General features: G+C 43.8%; 1 protein-coding gene and 1 pseudogene across 1 annotated transcript; one reads left to right on the forward strand and one right to left on the reverse strand.

Annotated features, from left to right (window-relative positions):
* Positions 1–36: 36 nt before the first annotated feature.
* On the forward strand, positions 37–23342 carry BKGD (beta-keto-L-gulonate decarboxylase). The gene is made up of 9 exons (XM_077482310.1): positions 37–170; positions 7803–7946; positions 8168–8266; positions 10972–11045; positions 13529–13630; positions 14573–14749; positions 15959–16108; positions 18485–18601; positions 22391–23342. The coding sequence occupies exons 2-9, from the start codon at positions 7889–7891 to the stop codon at positions 22562–22564; spliced, it is 951 nt and encodes a 316-aa protein (XP_077338436.1). The 5' UTR covers positions 37–170; positions 7803–7888; the 3' UTR covers positions 22565–23342.
* LOC143981478 (glutamate--cysteine ligase catalytic subunit pseudogene) lies at positions 9374–10398 on the reverse strand (annotated as a pseudogene).
* Positions 23343–23735: the final 393 nt, after the last annotated feature.

Genomic DNA, 23735 nt, shown 5'->3' on the forward strand with positions numbered 1-23735 from the left:
CTAACAAGTCTTTTACTTGGGTGTATATTTGATCTTAGTATGCATTGAGGAGGTGATGTGTTGCTTTAAAGAGAGAAGCATGATGGGATTGGTGTTGTGATGATCATGTGACCCAGAGAAGGAAGGATCACATTCTCACACTGTATGAGAGAAGTCAGAGAAGACTGGAGGTAGGAGATCACATACCTCTACAGCATTGCAAGAGTCCCACATTTACCCCTTGTGCTGACACTCTATTTTCACACAGTTGCTAAAACTTGTTGTTATTTTATTTTTAATGTTAAACAAGAGGATTTAAAGCACAGCATCAATTGTTTTAGGTTAAACAAACCATTCACATATGTTATGAAATCTACTTTATAATTCCAGTATAAAAATACAACAAGATCTTCAAATGTTTTATTAAATAAAAAAATAAAGATAAGTCTGAGTTATAAAATAGCACATATCTAGCCTCGTCATACCAAAGACATTTAGCCACATAATTGCATTCATCTTTAATACAACACTCAAAATGATTAACCAGCTAACACCCAAATTACTGTCCCCATTCCAGAGCCAGCTAGTGCTGGGATACTTTGCATCTGTTGTGCAACAGCTACATCCCAAATGTGTTTACATATACATTGTGCATTCACATCAGTCCCTGCCCTCAAGGAGCTTACAATCTACGGTCCCTAACTCACATTCATACATATACTAGGGCCAATTTAGACAGGATCCAACTGACCTACCAGCATGTTTTTAGAGGGTGGGAGGAAACCGGAGTACCCGGAGGAAACCCACGCAGGCACAGGGAGAACATGGAAACTCCAGGCAGGTAGTGTCATGGTTGGGATTCAAGTCATCATTTTTACTGCTAGGCAAAAGTGCTAATCACTACACCACTGGGCTGCCCAGTTTAGTTATATATATATATATATATATATATATGTATGTATGTAGACCAGATCTTCTAAATGAAATTCAGGGTCATTCCAATGGCCATGCCCACTTCTTTTCCAAACCAAAGTTTACTGAGCAAAGAATAAGGATGAGCTCCGGTGTGTTTGCATACTCCATGTGCAGAGCCCACCAGGAAGTATGCGCTGCGCTAATCACATGCAGTGAAACCTTGTCCTGATGTGCGGCTGCAGAGCTTGGGAAATGTCTTACTGCCTGTGATTAGTGCAGCACAGTGCCGACTTCCTGGCAGGCTATGCATGTGGGCTGTGTGAACATGCCGGACCTCATCCTTGGCAAAGAAAAAGGGACTAAGACAAAATCAAGGATTGGGCATACAAAATCCAGAAGGAATACAGTATGTTAGTTGTATAACAAAGCGCATCTAAGGGCCGGTTCACACTGCGGGCGATGCGAGGCGACACGACTTGCCTCGCCGCGATCTGACAAGTCGCCCCCGTTCTGTACAATGGAACCGTTCTGAGAGGAGCGACTCGAGTCGCTCCGACTCAGAAAAAAGGTTCCTGTACTACTTTTGGGCGACCTCGGGGCGACTTGCATTGACTTCTATACAGAAGTCATTTGCAAATCGCCGCTGAGGTCGCGGCAGGTCGCGGCGAGGCAAGTCGGTGTCGCCTCGCATCGCCCCCTGTGTGAACCGGCCCTTATGGCAATTAGATGCATTACAGTGTAGAATAGAGAAACAATATAAAATAAAATGTCAACCATACCCACTTTTAACCACAACAACAAAAACATCACGACATACAGTGTGGGGGTGGAGGACGTAAATGACAACTGCACCTTTGGTATATTTGTTCTCTAGGGCTCATTTACACTTGCTTTGGCTTCAACAAGTCTTCGGACAGGCTTTGTCAAAGCTCCTGTTACTAAATAAAAAAAAAATGGTTCGCTTACAGTCCTGTTTACAACCTTACTTTTGCTCTGCTTTGCTTCAAAAATTATACCCCATGTAGCTTCAGTGGTGCTTCAAAGCCTCCATAGAAGTCTATGGCAAAGTTTACCCTCAAGCGCCACTAAAGCCCCGCCAAAGCCTCATCGAAGCACCAAGCAAAAGCAGGTGTAAAAAGGACTGTAAGCTAACCATTTTATTTAGTGACAGGGGCTTTGACTGGCATTCAGAGCCTGTCCGAAACCTTGTTTTGAAGCAAGTGTAAACTAGCTCTTAATCAATTCCCAACCCCTTTAAATGCAGCCCACCAACTCACTTTCCTCCTGGAACAAAAGATCTTGACTCTGCAGCTCTGCCACCCTCAATGAAGTTCCTATGAGTAAGCTATACTGTGCTGGTCATCTGGAGGCCACCAAAAGTATGAGTTGCCCATAAGAATGCAGAAAGCCATGGCTCGCATGTGCACTTGAAGAATGTCCCGACAGGTAATATTTTCAGAAAAAAGGCTGGGCATAGTGCCTCAAAGTTTGCTTGATCAAGGAAGAATGTAAGAATTACAACCGTCCTTTTAATCACTCCAGCTGCTGCATTACTGCTTATTTCTGCATCCTCCTACACAGGCAGGTCTCTTTCAGCACTGCTCGCCCCTGTGGGTCCTTTTCATCACTGTCCACCCTTGCAAATCTCTTCCAGTACTGTTCACCCTTGCGGGTCTCTTCCGGCACTGTTCACCCTTGCGGGTCTCTCCCGGCACTGTTCACCCTTGCGGGTCTCTCCCGGCACTGTTCACCCTTGCGGGTCTCTCCCGGCACTGTTCACCCTTGCGGGTCTCTCCCGGCACTGTTCACCCTTGCGGGTCTCTCCCGGCACTGTTCACCCTTGCGGGTCTCTCCCGGCACCGTTCACCCTTGCGGGTCTCTCCCGGCACCGTTCACCCTTGCGGGTCTCTCCCGGCACCCTTCACCCTTGCGGGTCTCTCCCGGCACCCTTCACCCTTGCGGGTCTCTCCCGGCACCCTTCACCCTTGCGGGTCTCTCCCGGCACCCTTCACCCTTGCGGGTCTCTCCCGGCACCCTTCACCCTTGCGGGTCTCTCCCGGCACCCTTCACCCTTGCGGGTCTCTCCCGGCACCGTTCACCCTTGCGGGTCTCTCCCGGCACCGTTCACCCTTGCGGGTCTCTCCCGGCACCGTTCACCCTTGCGGGTCTCTCCCGGCACCGTTCACCCTTGCGGGTCTCTCCCGGCACCGTTCACCCTTGCGGGTCTCTCCCGGCACCGTTCACCCTTGCGGGTCTCTCCCGGCACCGTTCACCCTTGCGGGTCTCTCCCGGCACCGTTCACCCTTGCGGGTCTCTCCCGGCACCGTTCACCCTTGCGGGTCTCTCCCGGCACCGTTCACCCTTGCGGGTCTCTCCCGGCACCGTTCACCCTTGCGGGTCTCTCCCGGCACCGTTCCGCCCTGCGGGTCTCTCCCGGCACCGTTCCGCCCTGCGGGTCTCTCCCGGCACCGTTCCGCCCTGCGGGTCTCTCCCGGCACCGTTCAGCCCTGCGGGTCTCTCCCGGCACCGTTCAGCCCTGCGGGTCTCTTCCGGCACCGTTCAGCCCTGCGGGTCTCTTCCGGCACCGTTCAGCCCTGCGGGTCTCTTCCGGCACCGTTCAGCCCTGCGGGTCTCTTCCGGCACCGTTCAGCCCTGCGGGTCTCTTCCGGCACCGTTCAGCCCTGCGGGTCTCTTCCGGCACCGTTCAGCCCTGCGGGTCTCTTCCGGCACCGTTCAGCCCTGCGGGTCTCTTCCGGCACCGTTCAGCCCTGCGGGTCTCTTCCGGCACCGTTCAGCCCTGCGGGTCTCTTCCGGCACCGTTCAGCCCTGCGGGTCTCTTCCGGCACCGTTCAGCCCTGCGGGTCTCTTCCGGCACTGTTCACCCCTTCGGGTCTCTTCCGGCACTGTTCACCCCTGCGGGTCTTTTCCGGCACTGTTTACCCCTGCACACCCCCCTGCAGGTCTCTTTAAGTGCTGTTCACCCTTGCAGTCCACACCTGCACCCCCCCCCTACAAGTCTCTACCAGCACTGCTCACCCTTGCACTCATTCCCTGCGAGTCCAGCACTGTTCACCCCTGCGCTCCCCCCCCCCTGCAGGTATTTTCCAGCACTGTTCACCCCTGCGCTCCCCCTGCAGGTCTTTTCCAGCACTGTTCACCCCTGCGCTCCCCCCTGCAGGTCTTTTCCAGCACTGTTCACCCCTGCACACCCCCCTGCAGGACTTTTCCAGCACTGTTTACCCCTGGGCTCCCCCTGCAGGTCTTTTCCAGCACTGTTCACCCCTGCGCTCCCCCCTGTAGGTCTTTTCCAGCACTGTTCACCCCTACAGGTCTTCTCCAGCACTGTTCACCCCTGCACTCCCCCTTGCAGGTCTTTTCCAGCACTGTTCACCCCTTTGCCCCCCCCTGCAGGTCTTTTCCAGCACTGTTCACCCCTGCACTCCACCCTGGAGGTCTTTTCCAGCGGTGTTCACCCCTGCGCTTCCCCTTGCAGTTCTCTTCCAGCACTGTTCACCCCTGTGCTCCACCCTGCAGGTCTCTTCCAGCACTGTTCACCCTTGCGCTCCACCCTGCAGGTCTTTTCCAGCACTGTTCACCTCTGTGCTCCCCCCTGCAGGTCTTTTCCAGCACTGTTCACCCCTGCGCTCCCCCTGCAGGTCTTTTCCAGCACTGTTCACCCCTGCGCTCCCCCCTGCAGGTCTTTTCCAGCACTGTTCACCCCTGCACTCCCCCTGAAGTTCTTTTCCAGCACTGTTCACCCCTGCGCTCCCCCCTGCAGGTCTTTTCCAGTACTGTTCACCCCTGCGCTCCCCCTGCAGGTCTTTTCCAGCACTGTTCACCCCTGCGCTCCCCCCTGCAGGTCTTTTCCGGCACTGTTCACCCCTGCGCTCCCCCTGCAGGTCTTTTCCAGCACTGTTTACCCATGAACACCCCCCTGCAGGTCTCTTTAAGTGCTGTTCACCCTTGCAGTCCACACCTGCACTCCCCCTACAAGTCTCTACCAGCACTGCTCACCCTTGCATTCATTCCCTGCGAGTCTCTTTTAGCACTGCTTGTCCCTGCACTTCCCCCTGTAAGTCTTCCAGGACTGCTCACCCTTGCACTCATGCTCTGTGAATCTCTTTCAGCAATGCTTATCCCTGCACTCCCCCTGTCTCTTCTTGCACTGCTCACCCCTGCAAGTCCTTTCTAACACTGCTCATCTCTGCACTCCCCCTGCAAGTCTCTTCCAGCACTGCTTACCCCTGCACTCATCCCATGCAAGTCGCTTCCAGCACTGCTTACCCCATGCACTCATCCCATGCAAGTCTTTTTCTGCATTCCTCCCTGCAGGCCCCTTTTAGCACTGTTCACCCCTGCACTCCCCCTGCAAATATTCTCCAGCACTGCTCACCCCTGCAAGTCTTCTCCAGCACTGCTCCCCCTTTCAAGTCTCTTCCGGGACAGCTCACCCCTGCATTCCTTTCTGCAAGATTCTTTCAGCACTGTTCACCCCTGCATTCATGCCCTTAAAGTCTCTTCCAGCGATGCTCACTTTCGCACTCCCCCTGCAAGTCCCTTTCTGTACTGCTCACCCTGCACTCCCCCCTCATGTCTTTTCCAGCACTGTTCACCCCTGCAAGTCTCTATGAGCATTGCTTACCCCTGCACTCTTCAAATGTAAGTCTTTCTACACTCCCACCCTGAAGGTCTCTTTCAGCACTGTTTACCCCTCTAGTGCCCCCCCCCCCCCCCCCACCTGTATACAACCTAGCACTGCTTATGCTTGCAGTTATCTTTTTACACTGCTTGCAAATCTCTTCAACCTATAGCCCTCTTCCCCATTGCTTAAAACTTACCTTAGGGACTTTGAGAGTCCCACTCCCTGAGCCAAATCACACAGCTATTCTTTACTACAGCCACCCATAGTTTGTACTATGGTTGGCCCAGGAAAAGGGGGGGGGACCATCTGAGTGAGCTCTCTGGTGTGATATGATAAAATAACATGCTGGAATCCTTGAGAACTGGCCATGGGTGGCTTGCTTCATTGTACACTGTACATTGCAATGTAGTATTCATTTTTATCAGTTGATTTATTTTTCCAATTATGGGCGTGAGAGGGCCTCATGTCTAAGGCCTCACAAAGCCTAGAGCCACCTCTGATGAACAGATATAATTCAGTAGTATTTACCAGTAGTACCTGAGATCTGGCAACTTCAAATCCTCTCTTTTGCTATTTACTGTGGTGATGTAGTGTTGAATATCCTTCTTGTCAGGTCAGCGGGTAATCACGCTGTCCAGATTGATTTTACTGCTGTAGCCCCAGGTGTGCAGCACTGAGATGTATCTTTCATTATCCTGGGTGACCGTTTTGGAAAGTTCACCTGCAAAAGGAATCCAAAGGAATCTTCGCACAGCCTCATCTATCCATTGCATTTCCTTGCCTAAGATCTCTTCCTCTAGGTGAGCTGGTATATGTGGGTATAGGTATCCCATATTCTTCGGCTACCTTTTTGATAACCCACAACCAGGCACACGTGGCAGCACTTCCTTATCCTCCTCTGCAGAGCAGGGGCTCCCCCGCGCCAACCGATTGGTACAGATGGTCTCTGGTCAACAGAGTACCTCCCATGTTCCAAGAGTTCCTGGGGTCCCTCTTGATGATTGACCACTTTTAGCTGGAATTTGCATATATATATATATATATATATATATATATATATAAAATATAATATAATGCCCTATGTGCTTTCATATCTGTCTTCTCTATATATAATACACTCTTCAAATGTGCTTTAAAATGCATGGTTTTCCCTTTCATGAACAAGAAAATAATGACGTTATGATGTTGGGCTGGTATAATAATGCTATGGGGCTGGTATGAAATTTTTTCCAGGGCTGGTGTTTATTCCCAGTCTGGCCCTGAGGGCAAGGTCTCTAACATCCACCAGCTCTGTGATGTCATCATGGAGAAGTGGACGAAGCCTCCAGTAGCAACCTGTGAAGCTCTGGTGAACTCCATGCCCAAGAGGGTTAAGGCAGTGCTGGAAAATAATGGTGGCCACTTTGGGCCCAAGTTGGACATATTCACTTAGGGGTGTACTCACTTTTGTTGCCAGCAGTTTAGACATTAATGGCTGTGTGTTGAGTTATTTTGAAGGGACAGCAAATTTACAGTTATGCAAGGTATACACAATACTCACTACTTTACATTGTAGCAAAGTGTTGTTTGTTCAGTGTTGTCACATGAAAAGATAAAATAAAACATTTACAAATATGTGAGGGGTGAACTCACTTTTGTGAGATACTGTATACCAGCTTATGATAGATACTGCAGACACAGACTGAAATTCTAGATGTCTGATAAAATGTTTGGTTGTAAACCTTCGAGGTTTTTCACCCTAATGCATTCTATGCATTGAGGTGAAAAACCTCCTTTAATGCTGCAGCCCCCCGTTTTACTTACCCGTACCCCCTCTATCTCGTCCATTGTCTCGGGTCCTGATTAGATGGATTGATAAAAGCGCAGCCGTTGGCTTCCGCTGCTGTCAATCAAATTCAATGACCGGGGGGGGTGGGGTGGAGTGGAGTCATACATTTGGCTTCTATGGACGCTGAATGAATGACTCAGGAGTGTGCCCACAAGGTAACCGACTGGTAACCGACTGGGAGAGAGCTTCTCCTAGGGGGGAGGAGCCGCGAGAGCTGCTGTAGGACCCCAGAAGAGGAGGATCAGGGCCACAAAACAAGCAAAACGAGCTGCATAATGGAAGTAAGTATGACATGTTTGTTATTTAAAAAAACAAAAAACAAAACATAGTGTCACTTTAATACCATTTTGAGTTCTTTTTGCCAGATAGCATATCAGTAAACCATCTACCTATTTTTAGCTTAAACCTATTTTAATCATTAATATTATCCTTTCACAGCTGTCTGAACCTCACAAACTAAACTTTGACCTGTTCTGGAAACTCTTAATGTTAAACGTTTGATCACACAGTAGTCTGGTGGAAGAATGGCAGACACTCAGAGCTGTGCCCTCCATCTCCCTGCCCTAGAAGAAATTGCAGCAGGTAAGTTATCATTTTTTAGACTTTATAATGTCCACCTTTAAAACAGTATTTCAGCAAATGCAATTGTTTTTTGTTTTTTTTCAAATTTGGAGTGGAGATGGAATGCAACCTTTCTAGGGTTTAGGGAGATTCCTTTCGCTTCCTGTACCTGTGACCATATCATAATAAAAATTATAGCCATGGATAGACATGTTAAGATTTGCTTATTTTTCTTACTCTAGTGCTGGAAAGTGGGTTAAAGAAGAATTACGAAGATGTACAAGTTAAAGTTGTGGACTGTCCGGATCTAACACAGGAACCATTTAAATTCCCAGTAAAAGGTAAGGTCAGTTCTTTTTGATATTAGTATAAGGGTTTCACTGATACTGTCTTTTGATCGGTGGTCAAGTACTTGCTGATACCGTCGCTTTGCGGTGCGATTTGCATCAATATGAAAAAAAGTGGTGCAAATCGCACTGCAAATAATCAAATGCGATTTGAACAGGAAGAGGTGCAATTCCTGTCCGAATCGCATGTGCTCCCCCCCCCCTACTACCCTTGTGCTCATGTGTATAGTAGGGAAAAGCGCCACCTAGTGAGCATTTTATTATAATGTTAGAACGCCTAGTACATATTTTGCCAAATCTGCATAGGTGTCCGTCGGAGGTGCTCAGAGGGCTCATTCAATTTGTATTGACACAAATCACACTGCAAAGTTTCGGTATCGGGAGCATTTGCGTGAGTAACGATACTCGACAAATACTTGGTATCGATGCATCCCTAATTGGTATGTTTTCATAATTATTTAGTCTGTTATTCCAATGATGTTAGAGGTTATGTTTTGAAGCATTACCTTCAGTCTTGTGCAGTTGTACAGGCCCATAACCTGTACTGAAATTGTATACTCTCCGATTTCACTGAACACTGTGGGATTCTCAGTGTGCATTAGAAACTGCAGCAAGTAAGTGGTATGCATAAAAGTTTTGGCCTCTGTGCAGATTTACCACTATTATTGTAGAGTGAAACATGTTACTAAAGAAATTGTAGCAAGGGATCCATATATGTCTGAGTACTGGGTGAAGAAAGGAGAGCTGCATTTTTTGAAAACGCAGCAAAGGGCATTATAATAATTAATAATAATAATAAAATTCTGCCTTTGTAAACACAAAATGACATACCTCTGTGTACCTATAGAATGTGGGAAATAGAAAAAAACACTGGCCTAGTGCATTATCCAACAACAATTTTATTGAAGATGAAATATAATATGTAACTACTCACAAACATAGGTAGTGCATGCTCTCATCTGGTCACTACATGTGGCAACTATCTCCTGGCTTTGCCAAAGCTTCTAGCTCGAGGAGGATCTCACCAGAATCCCCGCTGCTGAAGCGTTTCAAAGGTATGTCCTCCTTCATCAGAGCCAAAGTTTGTTTTGCAAGTGGTAATTAATGTGCCATATTAATGTTGTACTTTTCCCCACAGGTAGCCAGATAACTGTCTTTAGAATTATATTGAGATTTACGGATTCTGTATTTGTTATTCTTCTGAGGCTCCAGGCCTTGTTCCTCTTTAGTTTGATCAACTAGAGAGGCAGAAATAACTCCTCACTGACAGACAATGTCTGACAACTGGACATATAGTAGCCAGCTGGTCATATAGGTGTCGTGCTTCTGCAATGCTACATGCCTATAAAAGTGACCTGGAGGCAGTAGTTACCCATCTTAAAACCCTTGGCATCCATGTAACTATGATCAGGCATTGCTGCTTTTGCATCATCATCAGTAATTTGAGAATTTTTCAATAAATGGAGAGGGGATATTTTGGTCTTTAAAAATTGGAACATTAATGGCCACTTTTTCTCCACGTCTGTGCCAAATATTTCTTGTCAAAGTACTAAATCATGGATGCTTTTTGATCGCTGGAAAGAATAGATACTGGGTAAAAAAGATGACAATATAAATACAGGACATCCCAATCTTGGAAAGGAGGTGACAGCGCAAGTTAATGTTTGTTTGGTAAAAGTGATGAGGCTTCCTGCCGACGTTTCTGAATATTGTCTTCGACAGCGTTAAATCCTGCCATTGTGCCTCCATAAGGCTGTCCTGGTGTCCCCTCAATCATGTACCTGCCATACTCTGGTATTCAGAGTGTTAGGTAAATGGGTTTGTTCCTTCACCTCTGTCTTGAGAGGTTTTAAGTGTTCTTGCCTTCGAGTACTAATCAAACCTTTTGATTTTCATAATCAAAGGCAATTAACATGTACTCCACCTCCTCCCCCCCATTTCAGCATGGGCTTCTGCCGGTTCTTCACCTTGTGGTAGATGTTCAGAAACTGGAGGATGCCGTGTTGCCACACATGGTCCATGTATTGGTCTCTTCCCAGCTAAGCGGAGAGCCAGCAGACAGCGGGTCCATGACCATAGCATCTTATGACAGGGAGACAGAGAACACTCGCTCAACACAGCGATTAGCACAGACTGGCTCAGCAAGCCGCACACCTAGCACACCAGTTGTCCTGGTGGGGGGGTGTGGGAAACCTTCACTGCAGGGACAACACAGTGATTACTGCTAGAGTTTAGCCACTGACAATAATCACATGCTAAAAATCTGAAATGCTGGTTGTACCCAAGTGGATCAACTTTGGTACAATCAGCCTGTCCATAGATGGATCAAATCTCGGCCGTTCTCTGCTGAAACAACTGAGATTCAACCCATTTATGGCCAGCTTATGGCTAGCAAGTTGACTTGGGAAGAAAAGAGAGGATAAAGTTAGTTGACCTAGGAGCACAGGAAGAATAAATCCAGTCCTGGTCTTATCTCATGAAGTTTTGGGACATCTGATTTGTCACTAAAAACAGACGATCAGTGTAAGAGAGGAGATGATAGTATTGAACAGCCAGAGGCGACCACCTTTATATAAATATACTTCAGGCTTTGGATGCCAATATGAAACTTTCAGAAAAATGTAGTTTCTAATGGAAATTTGAGATTTTACATGTTAATATGAAGATACTGGTACTTTTTTTTTGTGTGATATCTGCAGGATTGTGTGGCAAGTCAAGAATTGCAGATGTTGGAGGTGTCCCATATCTGGTGCCAACTGCACGCCTTGATAAAGTATGTTTTTTCATGTATATTTTAACCTAAAATGTCTAACCCTTAATGTTTCTTTTGTTTTTACTTTTTAAATAATGTTTTGTGCTCATTTACAACGACTTATAAAATTGTAATAAAATAAGGCAACAACTTGTATGTTTTTGATGCGATTTTTCTAGTTTTAGCTGAAAAATTATATTTGTAATGTGATTTGGGTAAATTTTTCTAGTTTTGTTTACTTTTATTTCAATTTTATTTGTCTAATTTGCAGCTTGAGTTACTGCTTTTTGTTAGCATTTTTATTTATTTATTTTTTTAATAACAGAATACTAAATAGATTCTAGAAGACACGTAAATATGAGAAGAAAGCTTCAAGCTTGGCAAAAAAAAAAAAAAGACAAAATATTAATATGCAATATTTCATATTAACCTGGTGAAAAGAAACATTTAACAATGTATTTTTTATTCCTGACTATTAGCCCTGGCTCACAGCAGTGCTATTTGTCATGCAATTTGACAGTTCACTCCCCATTGATGGCAATGGAATCGTTCAGTTTGATGCGACTCCAAAAAAGGTTTCTGCACTACTTTTTTGCAATTTCATTGTGACTTGCATTGACTTCTATTACAGGAAGTTGCAAGCCGCAGTGAAATTAGAGATCCAAATTGCAATGATCGGCAGCTTTGAAATCACTCTGAAGTAGAGCGATTTCAAAACCGTACCGGTGGGAAACAGAGCTTAGAAATAAATAGGCACAAAACCACTATACACTCCCTTCAAATGCAATATGGTAATATTTGGAGTAAAATTTAAAGCAGACTTGAACTCCATAGTAATAGTTCCCTATTATGTTATGCTGTAGGTAACATCTAGAAATGTTACTTGTGCCCAAGCAGTAGCTTGAAAAATCCCTCCTAAAATAGCAGTGCACCTGGTATGTGTGCTGGTCTAGGCATTCTTGTGCCTTCAGCCTCAGTACTGTCTGTAGTATGAGATTTTAAAGCAGGACTTTGCTCTATTACCCTTTGCTCTACCACGCCTCCATCTTTAGAAATCCAGCATGTGCATCGGTGCATGGCAAGTCTGTGCAGGTATTCTCATGCATGTGCATAGATGCTGCTGTGGTATACTGGACATGGCAGAGACCTGTAGCATCTGTGCATAAGAGCAGATGGGCCACAAATATTTGGCAACTCCAGAAAACCTGAGAGAGTGCAGTGTAGTGTCTATGCATATGCAGAATCTCACGGCATACATGATCCTTAGCAAAACTGCCTCCTCTGCGTGACATCACAATCCCAGGAGGCAGCAGGGGTGTGTACACAAGTCTTGCCTAGGCAAGAAAGCACGAAGTGCTGCTTTGCAGCACAAAAACTTTACTTTCCCACTAGTGAAACATTTTCGAGTTCTGTAATAAAGATGGGGAGGAAACAAAAGAGAGAAGGTTTATGCAATGGATGAAGGTCTATTATAAACACTGCCTGTGATTGACACTACTGCACCACCTGTTGGAGAGAAAACTGTGCTGCAGGCTCCATGCTTTTGCTTTTCCACACTGTGCTTCTTCCACTTCTCCTGCTTTTTGAATGTTCTTCATAAATTATCAGATCATAAGTCATTAGGGGACATCTCTGACATAAGAAAGCAAAGCCTTGCTCTTCTACCACAACAGCTCCCGCAACACAGGGCTTGCACTGCAGAACAAGGCATGAGAAGTCAGTAATGGAGTAAATATAAGCTGCAGGAAGACCACAGAAAATACTAATGACTAATCCTTTGTTCTCTGCTTGCTTTTTGGGCACAGCTTGCAGAATTCAGGTCCTTTGCCCTGTTTGAATTTCAGAAATATTTAAAGGGTATCTAAAACTAAACCTTTTTTCAGATTAGGGTATTGGATTTGGATTTTGTGTCTTCAGTAGGAAAATTCACTCTGTCCTAGTGACCATTTTTATCCACACTGAAAGTGAGGGAAAATCCAAAATAAGTTGGCCTGTCACCAGAACAGGAATAGAGGAGAAATCCTTCAATAGGGATTTTATTCTGGTGATAGCTGTCTAAGAAGAGATTTGTTTCTATTATCTCTCTTCCTGTTTCTGCATGAATGTCTCAATTGGGACAAAGATGGCTAAAGAAAACATGTCATCGGTTTTAACCGTTCCCAACTCCATCCAATAAGTTAAGAAGTTTTGGCTTTAAACCTCAACTTTTTGATAAAGGTGTTTATGGTGTCTACCTGAACCTCTCCATATTCCCCAAGGTTCGCGAAATCCTAAAATGAATCACTTTGCTCTGTTCTAGTGCTTGTGTATGGTTTTAGGTTATCTATCTTTAGTTTAGTTCAGGCTTTGTTCATCTGGAGCAGAACCTTTTTTCAAGATCTAATATAAACAGAGACTGCATCTTCATAATTTATTGAAAATTAAGATTATCATTGTTTACTTTGAAATTCTTTATTCAAAAATATAAATTGGATAACTTGATAAATATAATTTGTTTTCTAAAGATTTACGACATTAATACAGTGGCAAAACAGATTGAGCTACCTGGAGCCTACATACTTGGAGCCGGTGCAGTATCTCATAAGAGTGTGGGCATGAATGCAGAGGTTGGTGATTATTTTGTATGGTTTAATAAGCAGGTTTATCAATTACAGCTCAACTGGATAGCTTTTATTACAAGCTCATTGAGTGTTGACAATAAAAAAGAATCAAACACATATATAATACATTTCTCAAGTGGGACCTTACCGTGAGGCATTTAATTTGCTTACCTGTCTTTTTTTTTTTTCCCCAACGTGTCTTTTTTTCCATGGTTCTTATCTATATTTGCATCTGATTTTTAGTTTACTAAAGTTTGATTAGTCATGAGATCTACTTAATTACTGTGGACTGTTGCAGTTTGTAGATTATATTGTTATTACTGTTGTTTCTTCATTAGTGCTCCATTCTTTGAGTCTAATTTCACAAAAGCAGTGCAAAGCTGTTTAGTGTAGCAGCAAAGGAAGTACCGTATGTACTTTCTACTTTCCACCCCTCCCATCTGCTGACCACTTGTTTTTGCCCCTGAAACGTATCTCCTTCAGAGCACTGATGTCTTGTGTGATGTGGAATCTGTATTCTCTAATACTTTATACCCCTCTGCTTCTGACACTTTGTCATCTGGAACACCAATATCATGTGAAAGCAGGGAAGGAGAATGCTAATGTGGTGCTGAAAGTATGGTGTCATTAAAAGTAATGCCGGGTGGGTGAAGTCATAATTTTTCACGAAAACAGCAAAATTGTATATGTCTAATACATTGCAAGTGTCACATGCTATAAAGCATGTAATATAAAACTTGCAATATTTATGATCTTTACTAGAACATCTGAATTGGTTTGTAGCACACATGACAAAAATGTGTAAAAAAAAAAAAAAAAATCTCACTGTCCGAGCTTGATCTGGTCTTTCTGATATTATGGAATATAGAAACCCTAGAGCTCCTTACAGCTGGACACCAGCTGTTGTCGTGCTATATAACATTTAATATTGCAATTGTTACCTTTCAGCTTATATTTTCTGTGCAAGCAGAGAGCTCATCTTCACCAGCTGTAAATGGAAACTACATGGCTAGTGTCAACCCAGCAGATAACAGCTGCTTACTGGAGAAGTACCAGGATAAGCACAAGGACAATGCATTTGGGCTCCTCTCCAATCTGTATGCTAGTGAAGGGAAACCAGGAAAGGTAACTTTTTTTTTTTTATCATATACAGTTCCGTAAATTATAGAAATGATTTGAATCAACTGGACTGATGCATAAATCAAATGCAATATTAGGTATGCAGTTCTGTAATATCTGTTTATTCTACCTTTTGCATGGCTCTTAGGTCCCTTTTGCTTATTTTATGAATGGTGTTCTGGTTTTCGATTGTGTTGTATTGTTGCTGTTACTCTTCAATTGAATGAATAAAAAGAAAACTTGGAAAAAATGAAAAAAACAGCAGGTACTGTATTTATCGGCGTATAACACGCACTTTTTACCCCTTAAAATCAGGGGAAAATCACGGGTGCATGTTATACGCCGATACTCCGCGATTTCCGCACAATTTTTTGGGGCTCTGGGCGGCTTTCAGCTGCCTTCGGCCCTTCTCGCGGCTTTCGGCCACCTTCGGCCCTTCGCGGCGGCTTTGGCCGCTCTCGGACCTTCTCTGCGGCTTTCGGCCACTCTCGGACCTTCTCGGCGGCTTTCGGACGCTCTCGGACTTGGAAAAAAAAAAAAAAATAAATAAATACACATATTTTTCACCCCCCAGTTCCCTTCCCTCTTCCAACTCTTAAGCCCTGTACACACGGTCGGAATGTTCGATGTGAGCTTGTTGTCGAAAATTCCGACCGCGTGTATGCTCCATCGGACATTTGCTGTCGGAATTTCCAACAACAAATGTTTGAGAGAGGGTTCTCAAATTTTCCAACAACAAAACTTGTTGGAAATACCAATCATACAAGTCCGACGCACAAAAGTCCACGCATACTCAGAATCAAGCAGAAGAGCCTCACTGGCTATTGAACTTCATTTTTCTCTGCTTGTCGTACGTGTTGTACATCACCACGTTCTTGACGTTTGAAATTTCCGACAACATTTGTGCGACCGTGTGTATGCAAGACAAGTTTGAGCCAACATCCTTTGGAAAAAAATCCACGGTTTTGTTGTCGAAAAATCCTATCGTGTGTACAGGGCATTATACTCAACTGTCCCCAATCAACTGAATTTGCAGCTAGGCGGCCTCCTCGTCTTAAAACCCTTTCACAGGATCTTTTCTGTTGGGTTTACCTGCTGCAATTTTCATTCAGTTCTATGGAGAGTTTATACACCAGCAAAGAAGATTCTCACAATGAGGCTGTTCAGCTGAAGTGTTTTTTATTTTTTTAACAGCTTCTTCCCCATTATTTTCAGGTCATTCAGGTAAAGGCAAAGAGGAGGACAGGAAAGGAAAACTTTGTAAGCTGCATGAGAAAATCTTTAACAGAGCATTATGGAGACAAAGCTGTAGGAATGGGTGGGACATTTGTCATTCAAGAAGGAAAGGCTAAGCTCCATGTAATGGTAAGTTATGCCCAAACTTTTTATTTTTTTAGCTGTTCACATAAAAAATACTCTGGATCAATCATTCTGTATTAAAACCAGGTTTTAAGTGGCAAAGCAAGTGACAATGCTTTACCTGTGGTGAGAAGCATCTCTGATCATGGAAGTCTGCACCTGGTTGATGGACCACTGAACAGAGTTCACTATTTGTCACACCACACGCGAACTGCATTTCTACTTACTTTCTGAAAACGGAAAATCCTTTTAACATGCTTTAATGTTAGTTGGCTGTGTTCTGATATTAGCAATATCTGCAATTGCAGAGGATAATCTGAATAATTTAACTGTCAAAACAAATAACATTACACTAGGAGGAAATTGTGATCTGCCAGAATGCAAGATTTAGTCTGGTTCTGCATTGCCCTGCATTATTAGTAGAGATTTACTTGGCTCTGTTTACAGGTTATGTTCTCCTTAGAAACTATATACTGAAGATTAAATTGTGTAAATTGATTTTTTTTTAACAAAGCATTTATAGCAGAATATGGTGGAAAATGGTAAAAAAAAGTAATCGTTATACTGGATTTTGGCAAGCCCGCTAAGGCGAAGGGGATATCGCTGGGCCTTCTCTTGGGATCCCCAACTTTTCCAGGATCCTTCAGGATAACCTATTGATATCACTCTCATCTAGATTACACAGCGTTGGAGTGTCTTCTTGTGAGATTTGGGAACCTCTGATTTCCCAGGATAATGTGGTAAAGCCTAGTGACATCACCTGCATCTACAGAAAGCAACCAGAAGCTGGAGTGTAAGGGAAGGCATGGCCATACATGGTTCGAATCCCAGCTGGTTCAGCAGGAACCAGTCGAGATTTGAACCCTGTATGGGCAGGCTGCATATACCAAGTTGATCGATCAATCGACTTTGGTACAACCAGCCTGCTGGGTTTACCTGCCATTATCGCTAGCAGCTGCTATAGCCACTAGCAATAATCACTGTCTTCTGGCAGGGACGGCTGCCTCTGCTCACCCCACTACGAGAAGACAATGGCCCGGCATCAATACCGTCTGTGTTGATGGGGTAGTCAAGCAAATTTCTTCCCTGCAACCCTTGGGAAATTCGCTCCGTGTATGGCTGGCCTTAGTATTTTTCCATTCAATGTTCTTTTTTGCTTCTAAAGCTTTCACTAAGGGGTTTTCAAGCAAGGTTCATAATGGTGCTTGTATTACTGTATATTGGTAGTATAAATGGTGGTTATTGTTACAGCTCATGTCACTAGATCTGGAAGACCAATCTTTAGTTACTGTGTATACAGAAATGACTAGTTGCCACAGTTCTTTTCCATAGCCTTGTTCTTGTCTAAAATACACGTTAATTTACCACTTGCTGACCTGTTCTCGCCGATATACGTTGGCAAAGTGGCACGGGTGCGCTAAACAACGTACCAGTGCGTCGCTGCATCATCGGTGGCTATCAGGCATGCGCGTGTTCCCTCCGAAACTCGCGGGTCTCACAGACTTGATATCTGCCGGTGGCTTGTAGTGGCAGAACAGGGAGATGCTTATATAAACAAGGCATTTCCCTGTTCTGCCTAGCAACATGACAGGGATCTACTGCTCCCAGTGATCGGGAGCAGTAATCTCTGCCATGTTCTAGTAAGCCCACCCCCCCCTACAGTTATAACACGCCCAGGGAACACACTTAACCCCTTGATCGCCCCCTAGTGTTTAGCCCCTTCCCTGCCAGTGACATTTACACAGTAATCAGTGCATTTTTATTGAACTGATCGCTGTATAAATGTCAGTGGTCCCAAAATAGTGTCAAAAGTGTCCGATCTGTCCGCTGTAATGTCGCAGTCACGATAAAAATAACAGATCGCCGCCGTTACTAATACATTTTTTTTTTTTTTTATAAAAATGCCATAAATCTATCCCCTATTTTGCAGACACGATAACTTATGCACAAACCAATCAATATATGCTTAATGTGATTTTTTTTTTTTTTTTTTTTAGTGTGTAGATATATGTAGAGGAATACATAATGGCCTAAACTGAGGAAGAAATTTGTTTTTTGTTTTTTTTGGGATATTTATTATAGCAAAAAGAAAAATGCTTTTCTTTTCAAAATGTTTGCTTTTTTTTGTTTATAGCGCAAAAAATAAAAACCACAGAAGTGATCAAATACTACCAAAAGAAAGTTCTATTTGTGGGAAGGAAAGGATGTCAATTTTGTTAGGGTACAACATCACACCTCCGCACAATTGTCAGTTAAAGCGACAAATTGCCATACCGCGAAAAAGGGCTTGGTCAGGATGGGGGTTATGGTGTATTAACTGATTATTTTTCATACTTGTTAATAAAAACAAAAAAAAACAAATTCACTTTTTCTTTTTAACAGCCACGTGAGTTTTCTGCCTGTCCCCTGAACACAGATGAAGATGTTGATCGCTGGCTCAACTATTATGAAATGAGGGCTCCACTTATTTGTCAGTCCGTGTTTGTGTCTCATGACCCAGTAAGTTTAAAGTGATACTAAGTACCTTTTTCCTAATCCAATTTATAGCTGTCACATGATATTCAACCTGTCTGCAGGGAAACATATGCAGGAGGAGCTTCTAGTCCTCTGCTACTGGTCACATGTTCAAAAAAAAAAAAGAATCTTTATTATGTTGTGGAAATAACATGGTATGGATGGATTTCTGCCAATCACAGGCTCTCACACCCCTCCAACCTGTGTCTTAGAATAAGAGGCAGATGAAGCCTCCATTAAACTACATGAAATATCCCACCCCCATTGTGTTCAGCTGGTTAGTGGGCATGGAGGAGGGAGGGAATGAGCTGTCATTTACCACTGTGTATACGCCCACATGTCTGACTCTATAGTAACAAGGGCTGCTATTGAAAACTATTGTTTAGGGCAACAAATAATGCAGTTTGTTCCTATTTTTAGATGAGATGACATCTAAAAATATACAGTATAATTTAACACCATTGCAGCTACTACTAGTTACTATAAAACTGATTTTCATTCTGCTAACTCAACTAGTGACTTTGTCTGAGTTTATCAAATGAAGAAAAGCACTCTATGGGCAGTGTTCTTTCAATGGCTGAACTGCTTTTAACCACTTCCATACCAGGCCATTGCATAATGACGCCAGCAGGAACATGTCCTCCCTCCGGGTGGCCATCATAGGACATCCTCTGGTTCCCGCAGTGCAGCGATCGGGGCTGAGGCATGTCCCTCGGACACAGCCCATCCCCGATTAGGGTAAAGAGCCAATGAAATTGGCTCTTTACCACATGACCGGCTGTGTCCAATCACAGCCTATCACAAAGGTCAACAAACGGCTGTAGTGCCGTTTCCAGGTTCTCCTCCTCAGTGTGTGAGGAGGAGATCTGGAAAGAAAATGTACAGTACAGTGCCCAATCTCCCCCCAAATAAAGAGGACCTGTCACCAGCCCCAGAGGACCTGTCACAGCCCGAGTACCTGTCACCAGCCCCAGAGTACCTGTCACAGCCCATCAGAGTACCGGAATACCTGTGGCCAATCAGAGTACCCAATTACCTTTCTCCATCAGAGTACCCTGAGTACCTGTCACCAGCCCATCAGAGTACATGAATATCTGTCACCATCAGAGTACCCTGAGTACTTGTCACCAGCCCATCAGAGTACAGGAATACCTGTCACCCTTGGAGTACCCGAGTAACTGAAAACAGCCCATCAGGGTACCTGAGTACCTGTCACCAGCCCATCAGAGTAACCGAGTACCTGTCACCAGCCCATGCCTCATAGAATATACATTGGGGTGTTTTTCTTTCAAAATGGGGATATTTTGTGGGTGTTTCCATTGTCCTAGTGCTCCAGGACCTTCAAAAGTTTGATAGGTAGTCAGGAAACTAAATGTGTAATGTATGTTCCTAGAACACCTGATGGGGCTCCCTGCATGTTGGACTTCTCTATGTGGCCAGGCTGTGTAAAGGTCTCACACATGTGGTATCACCATACTCAGGAGAAGTAGCATAATGTGTTTGGGGGGTAATTTTTTGCTATGTACATGCTATGTGTTAGAAAAATCAAATAAACTGACAACTTTGTATAGATTTTATTTCCACAGTGTTTCAAAAACTTTTGGAAAAAAATGACATGTTCAAAAGACTCATTATGCCTTATAGACTATATGTTGGGGTGTTTGCTTTCCAAAACGGGGTCATTTTGTGGGTAGTTCATCAGTGCATCAGATGTGATCAATTTTAAATGATTTGCACCATAGCTTGTAGACTCTATAACTTTCACACAGACAAAATAATATACACTTATTTGGGTTATTTTTACCAAAGATGTATAGCAGTATAAATTTTGACCCAAACTTATGAACAAAAATTACAAAAACTAAAAAAAAGTAGATCTAAACTATGTTAGAGTATTTATGGTAAGAGCAGAGATTATACTCTTGGCAAGCCTGTGTTCTTAAATTCTGTATCTTGGCTGGAGCTTAGAGAGAGAGAGAGTTGGTAGATTGTTCTTTTATATCATACACAAGCATACTAAACACACCTGTATCTACACCTCTCAATTAGCTTTTCATCCTGCTCCTGTATAGTCTGTTGCCAGTCCTCATTTTTCTTAGGATTCTGCCACATTAGCTGACCTCCTCCAGCAGATGGCACCATCACACTGCGGACAAGCTCTCTGACATAAATCAATTTCAGGCCACTGCTTGCCCTTTTTTTCTTTCGGTGATGGGCAACTTTAGACCATTTTTACACTGGGACGGTTTTTAGGCTAGTAATAGCCTCTAAATAGTGCCTGAAAACCACCTCCCATTCATTCCAGTGTGACTTTTTACACTGAAGCGATGTGCACTTGCGGAATATTAGGAAAAGTCCTGCAAGCAGCATCTTTGGGATGGTTTGGGATCACTGTATACAGCGCTCCCAAAACACCCTGCCTATTGAAATTAATAGCCAGCGCTTCCAAAGCACCGCAACATGGGGGCTTTTAACCCTTTCTTCGGCTGCTAGTGGCCAAAAAAGCGCTGCTAAAACAGCAGTAAAGCGACGCTTTAGCGCTAACGCATGGTGGCCCCAGTGTGAAAGGGGTCTTGGAGTATTATATTTGTTTGCGTCCCATGACTTTTTGAAATATTTTAATTCAGGCTACAACCCCATAAACCACTTCAGGGTGCTATGCATGGAGTCTGTTCCTAAGAGATGTGATATAGTTTTAAGGACCTCCCCACCACCTCCTATGGGATGATTCTGTGCCACTAGTTTAAGATTAAGACCACACATCCCTGCTGAATAGACTGGACTGCTGTGTGAAAAGGACCTTAGCAAGATTTTTCTGCATTTCTCTTTCTGCAGTCTTGGGCAGGAAAAAGCACTGCAGGCAACATACACACACAATTATGAAGTATCCAGGGGAAGGTTTTATTTTATTTTGTTGCGGTGCTTAGAGCAGCAGAGGGATAAATCATACATTTCCTATTGCTCCTCTTTAGCATTGCCTTATGGTGTGTAAGAACTTTAGGAAAAGTCTTTACTCATTGTAAGGCAATTCAGTGTTTAAAAACTTTTTACAAAAAAATGTCCTCCAGTTTTTTTTCATTGGACATGCAAATTATTGCTTTATTACAGGCATCACGAAATGGCCTAACCGAATCATTGTCCCATGCGGACTGTGGTTGTCTCCACCTAGGAGCTGGTTCTTTCCCTCACCCTCCGCCTGTCATTTTTACAGCAAAGCAGATGGTGGGAGGCACAGCAGAACTGTATAAAGGGCGGGTGCAATAGCGCCCCAGGTTGACATTTCAAGTTAATTGACAGATGATTGGTTGCTAGGACACATTGTGGTCCTAGCAATCAATCACCAGCTTGTTAATATGAAAAACGTTCACTCCGGCAGTTTCTGCTCCCACACTCTGTCCAGTGCTGCTGTGCCTCCCATAGCAGGGGATGGGGGAACGGGGGTAATGTGAAAGGGGCAAAGGAGGACACTACTGGGGAGGGTTGAAGGAGGGCAAATGTGGGGCTGTAATGTAAAGGGGGATATTGTGATATGCAGGGGGGACTATTGTAAAAAAAGGGGACTGAGAAATAAAAAGAGGGGGGCTGTGATGTGAAGGATCTGAGTCATCACAAAAGCATGCTGAGATTCAGACCTCTGCTGTAAAAAAAAAAAAATCAGAACCTTTGATTTATTATATATTTTTTTTTATAGTGGAAAACTTTGGCCTACTTGTTTTAATTTGAGATGCATTGCAAACAAATATCACACGTTTACTTTTTATACTGTTCTTTTAGGGATTTGACTTGCGCGTGGAGCACACTCACTGCTTCAGTCATCATGGAGAAGGAGGACACTACCATACGGATACCACACCAGAGACTGTGCAATACCTTGGTTATTTCCATCCTGCAGAATATCTCTACCGCATTGACAGGCCAGCTGTTACTCATATGGTTGGGAGAGATTAGTTCTGTTTCCAGTCTATTACATTAAACAGGCAGTAACAAATCAAACTAGCATAGTTTTTTTTTTTATATATGTAAGATTTATGATGATTAAAAATACTTAGTTTTGAATACAAATCACAATCGTATGCTTTCTAATACTTGCTTTTGCTTTGTAATCAATAATTATGTTAAACAAAACACTTTCAGGCATATGTGGAGTATTTAGAATAGATTTGTACTACTATGTTCTATGCATAGGATCTAATGAGCATTGGGACGTTGGTATACACAGCATTTTTGTGTGGACAGTTAAGGGAACACAAAAAAAAATTGGACCTCATTCGCACAGGCGTATCACAGTGTACACCCATCCAAGAGCACTTTTTGCCTGCAGGGATGGACAGGGATTCGGTCTATCCCCATGCAGGCAGTCCCATTCATGACAATTAGGAAACAGCAGCTGCTGCTCCTAATTTAAAAGCAGTGGAGGCGCACAACCTCAAATGCCCATTGTCTGCATTTGGGCCCGTGCACCCACATGGCTGTCAAATTGGGAGCAGCAGCCATGCAGCCTCTGTGTCCCAAGTGACATGAATGGAACTGACGGCATGGGGATGCATGGAATACCTGTGCATCTCTGTGCTCGCAAACAGTGCCCTAGCAAGGGTGTATGATGTAATACGTCCCTGTGAATGAGGCCTAAAGGATTAAACAAATTAGGCAGGTGTGCATTGATGGACAGAAACCATGCACTAAAATCCACTAATGTATGGCAATAAAATTAGTTTTTCACTTTCAACATATTGGTTCTCAATCCATGCTGATTCCTTCTAGCAGCTGCGGAAATTTGCACTGTCAAGCCACAGTGCAGATCATGCTAAAGTATTTTTGCTCTTGGCTGGCAGCAGAAATTAGCAATAGGACACTGTTATTTGACACTAACATAAACTTTCAGTAATTAGAGCACTATATGGCTTATTTATTAAAAGAATTGAGGATCTTCACTCAAATAATTGTAACTGTGTTCACTTTAGATACAAAATCATGCGCAGATAAAAAATAAACAGAAGTTTGCTTTTCATATGACCAGATAATTGAAGCGATGATCCAGTCAATTTGTTGAGTAAAGATTCCCAGCTTCTATCAGTCTTACTGTATGAGGGCAGGCAGCTGTCAGATTTCAAGTGTACAA

This window comes from Lithobates pipiens, unplaced genomic scaffold (genome assembly GCF_037356315.1).
Source record: "Lithobates pipiens isolate NorthernLeopardFrog02 unplaced genomic scaffold, aLitPip1_a1.2 Scaffold_16, whole genome shotgun sequence".
Lineage (NCBI taxonomy): Eukaryota > Metazoa > Chordata > Amphibia > Anura > Ranidae > Lithobates > Lithobates pipiens.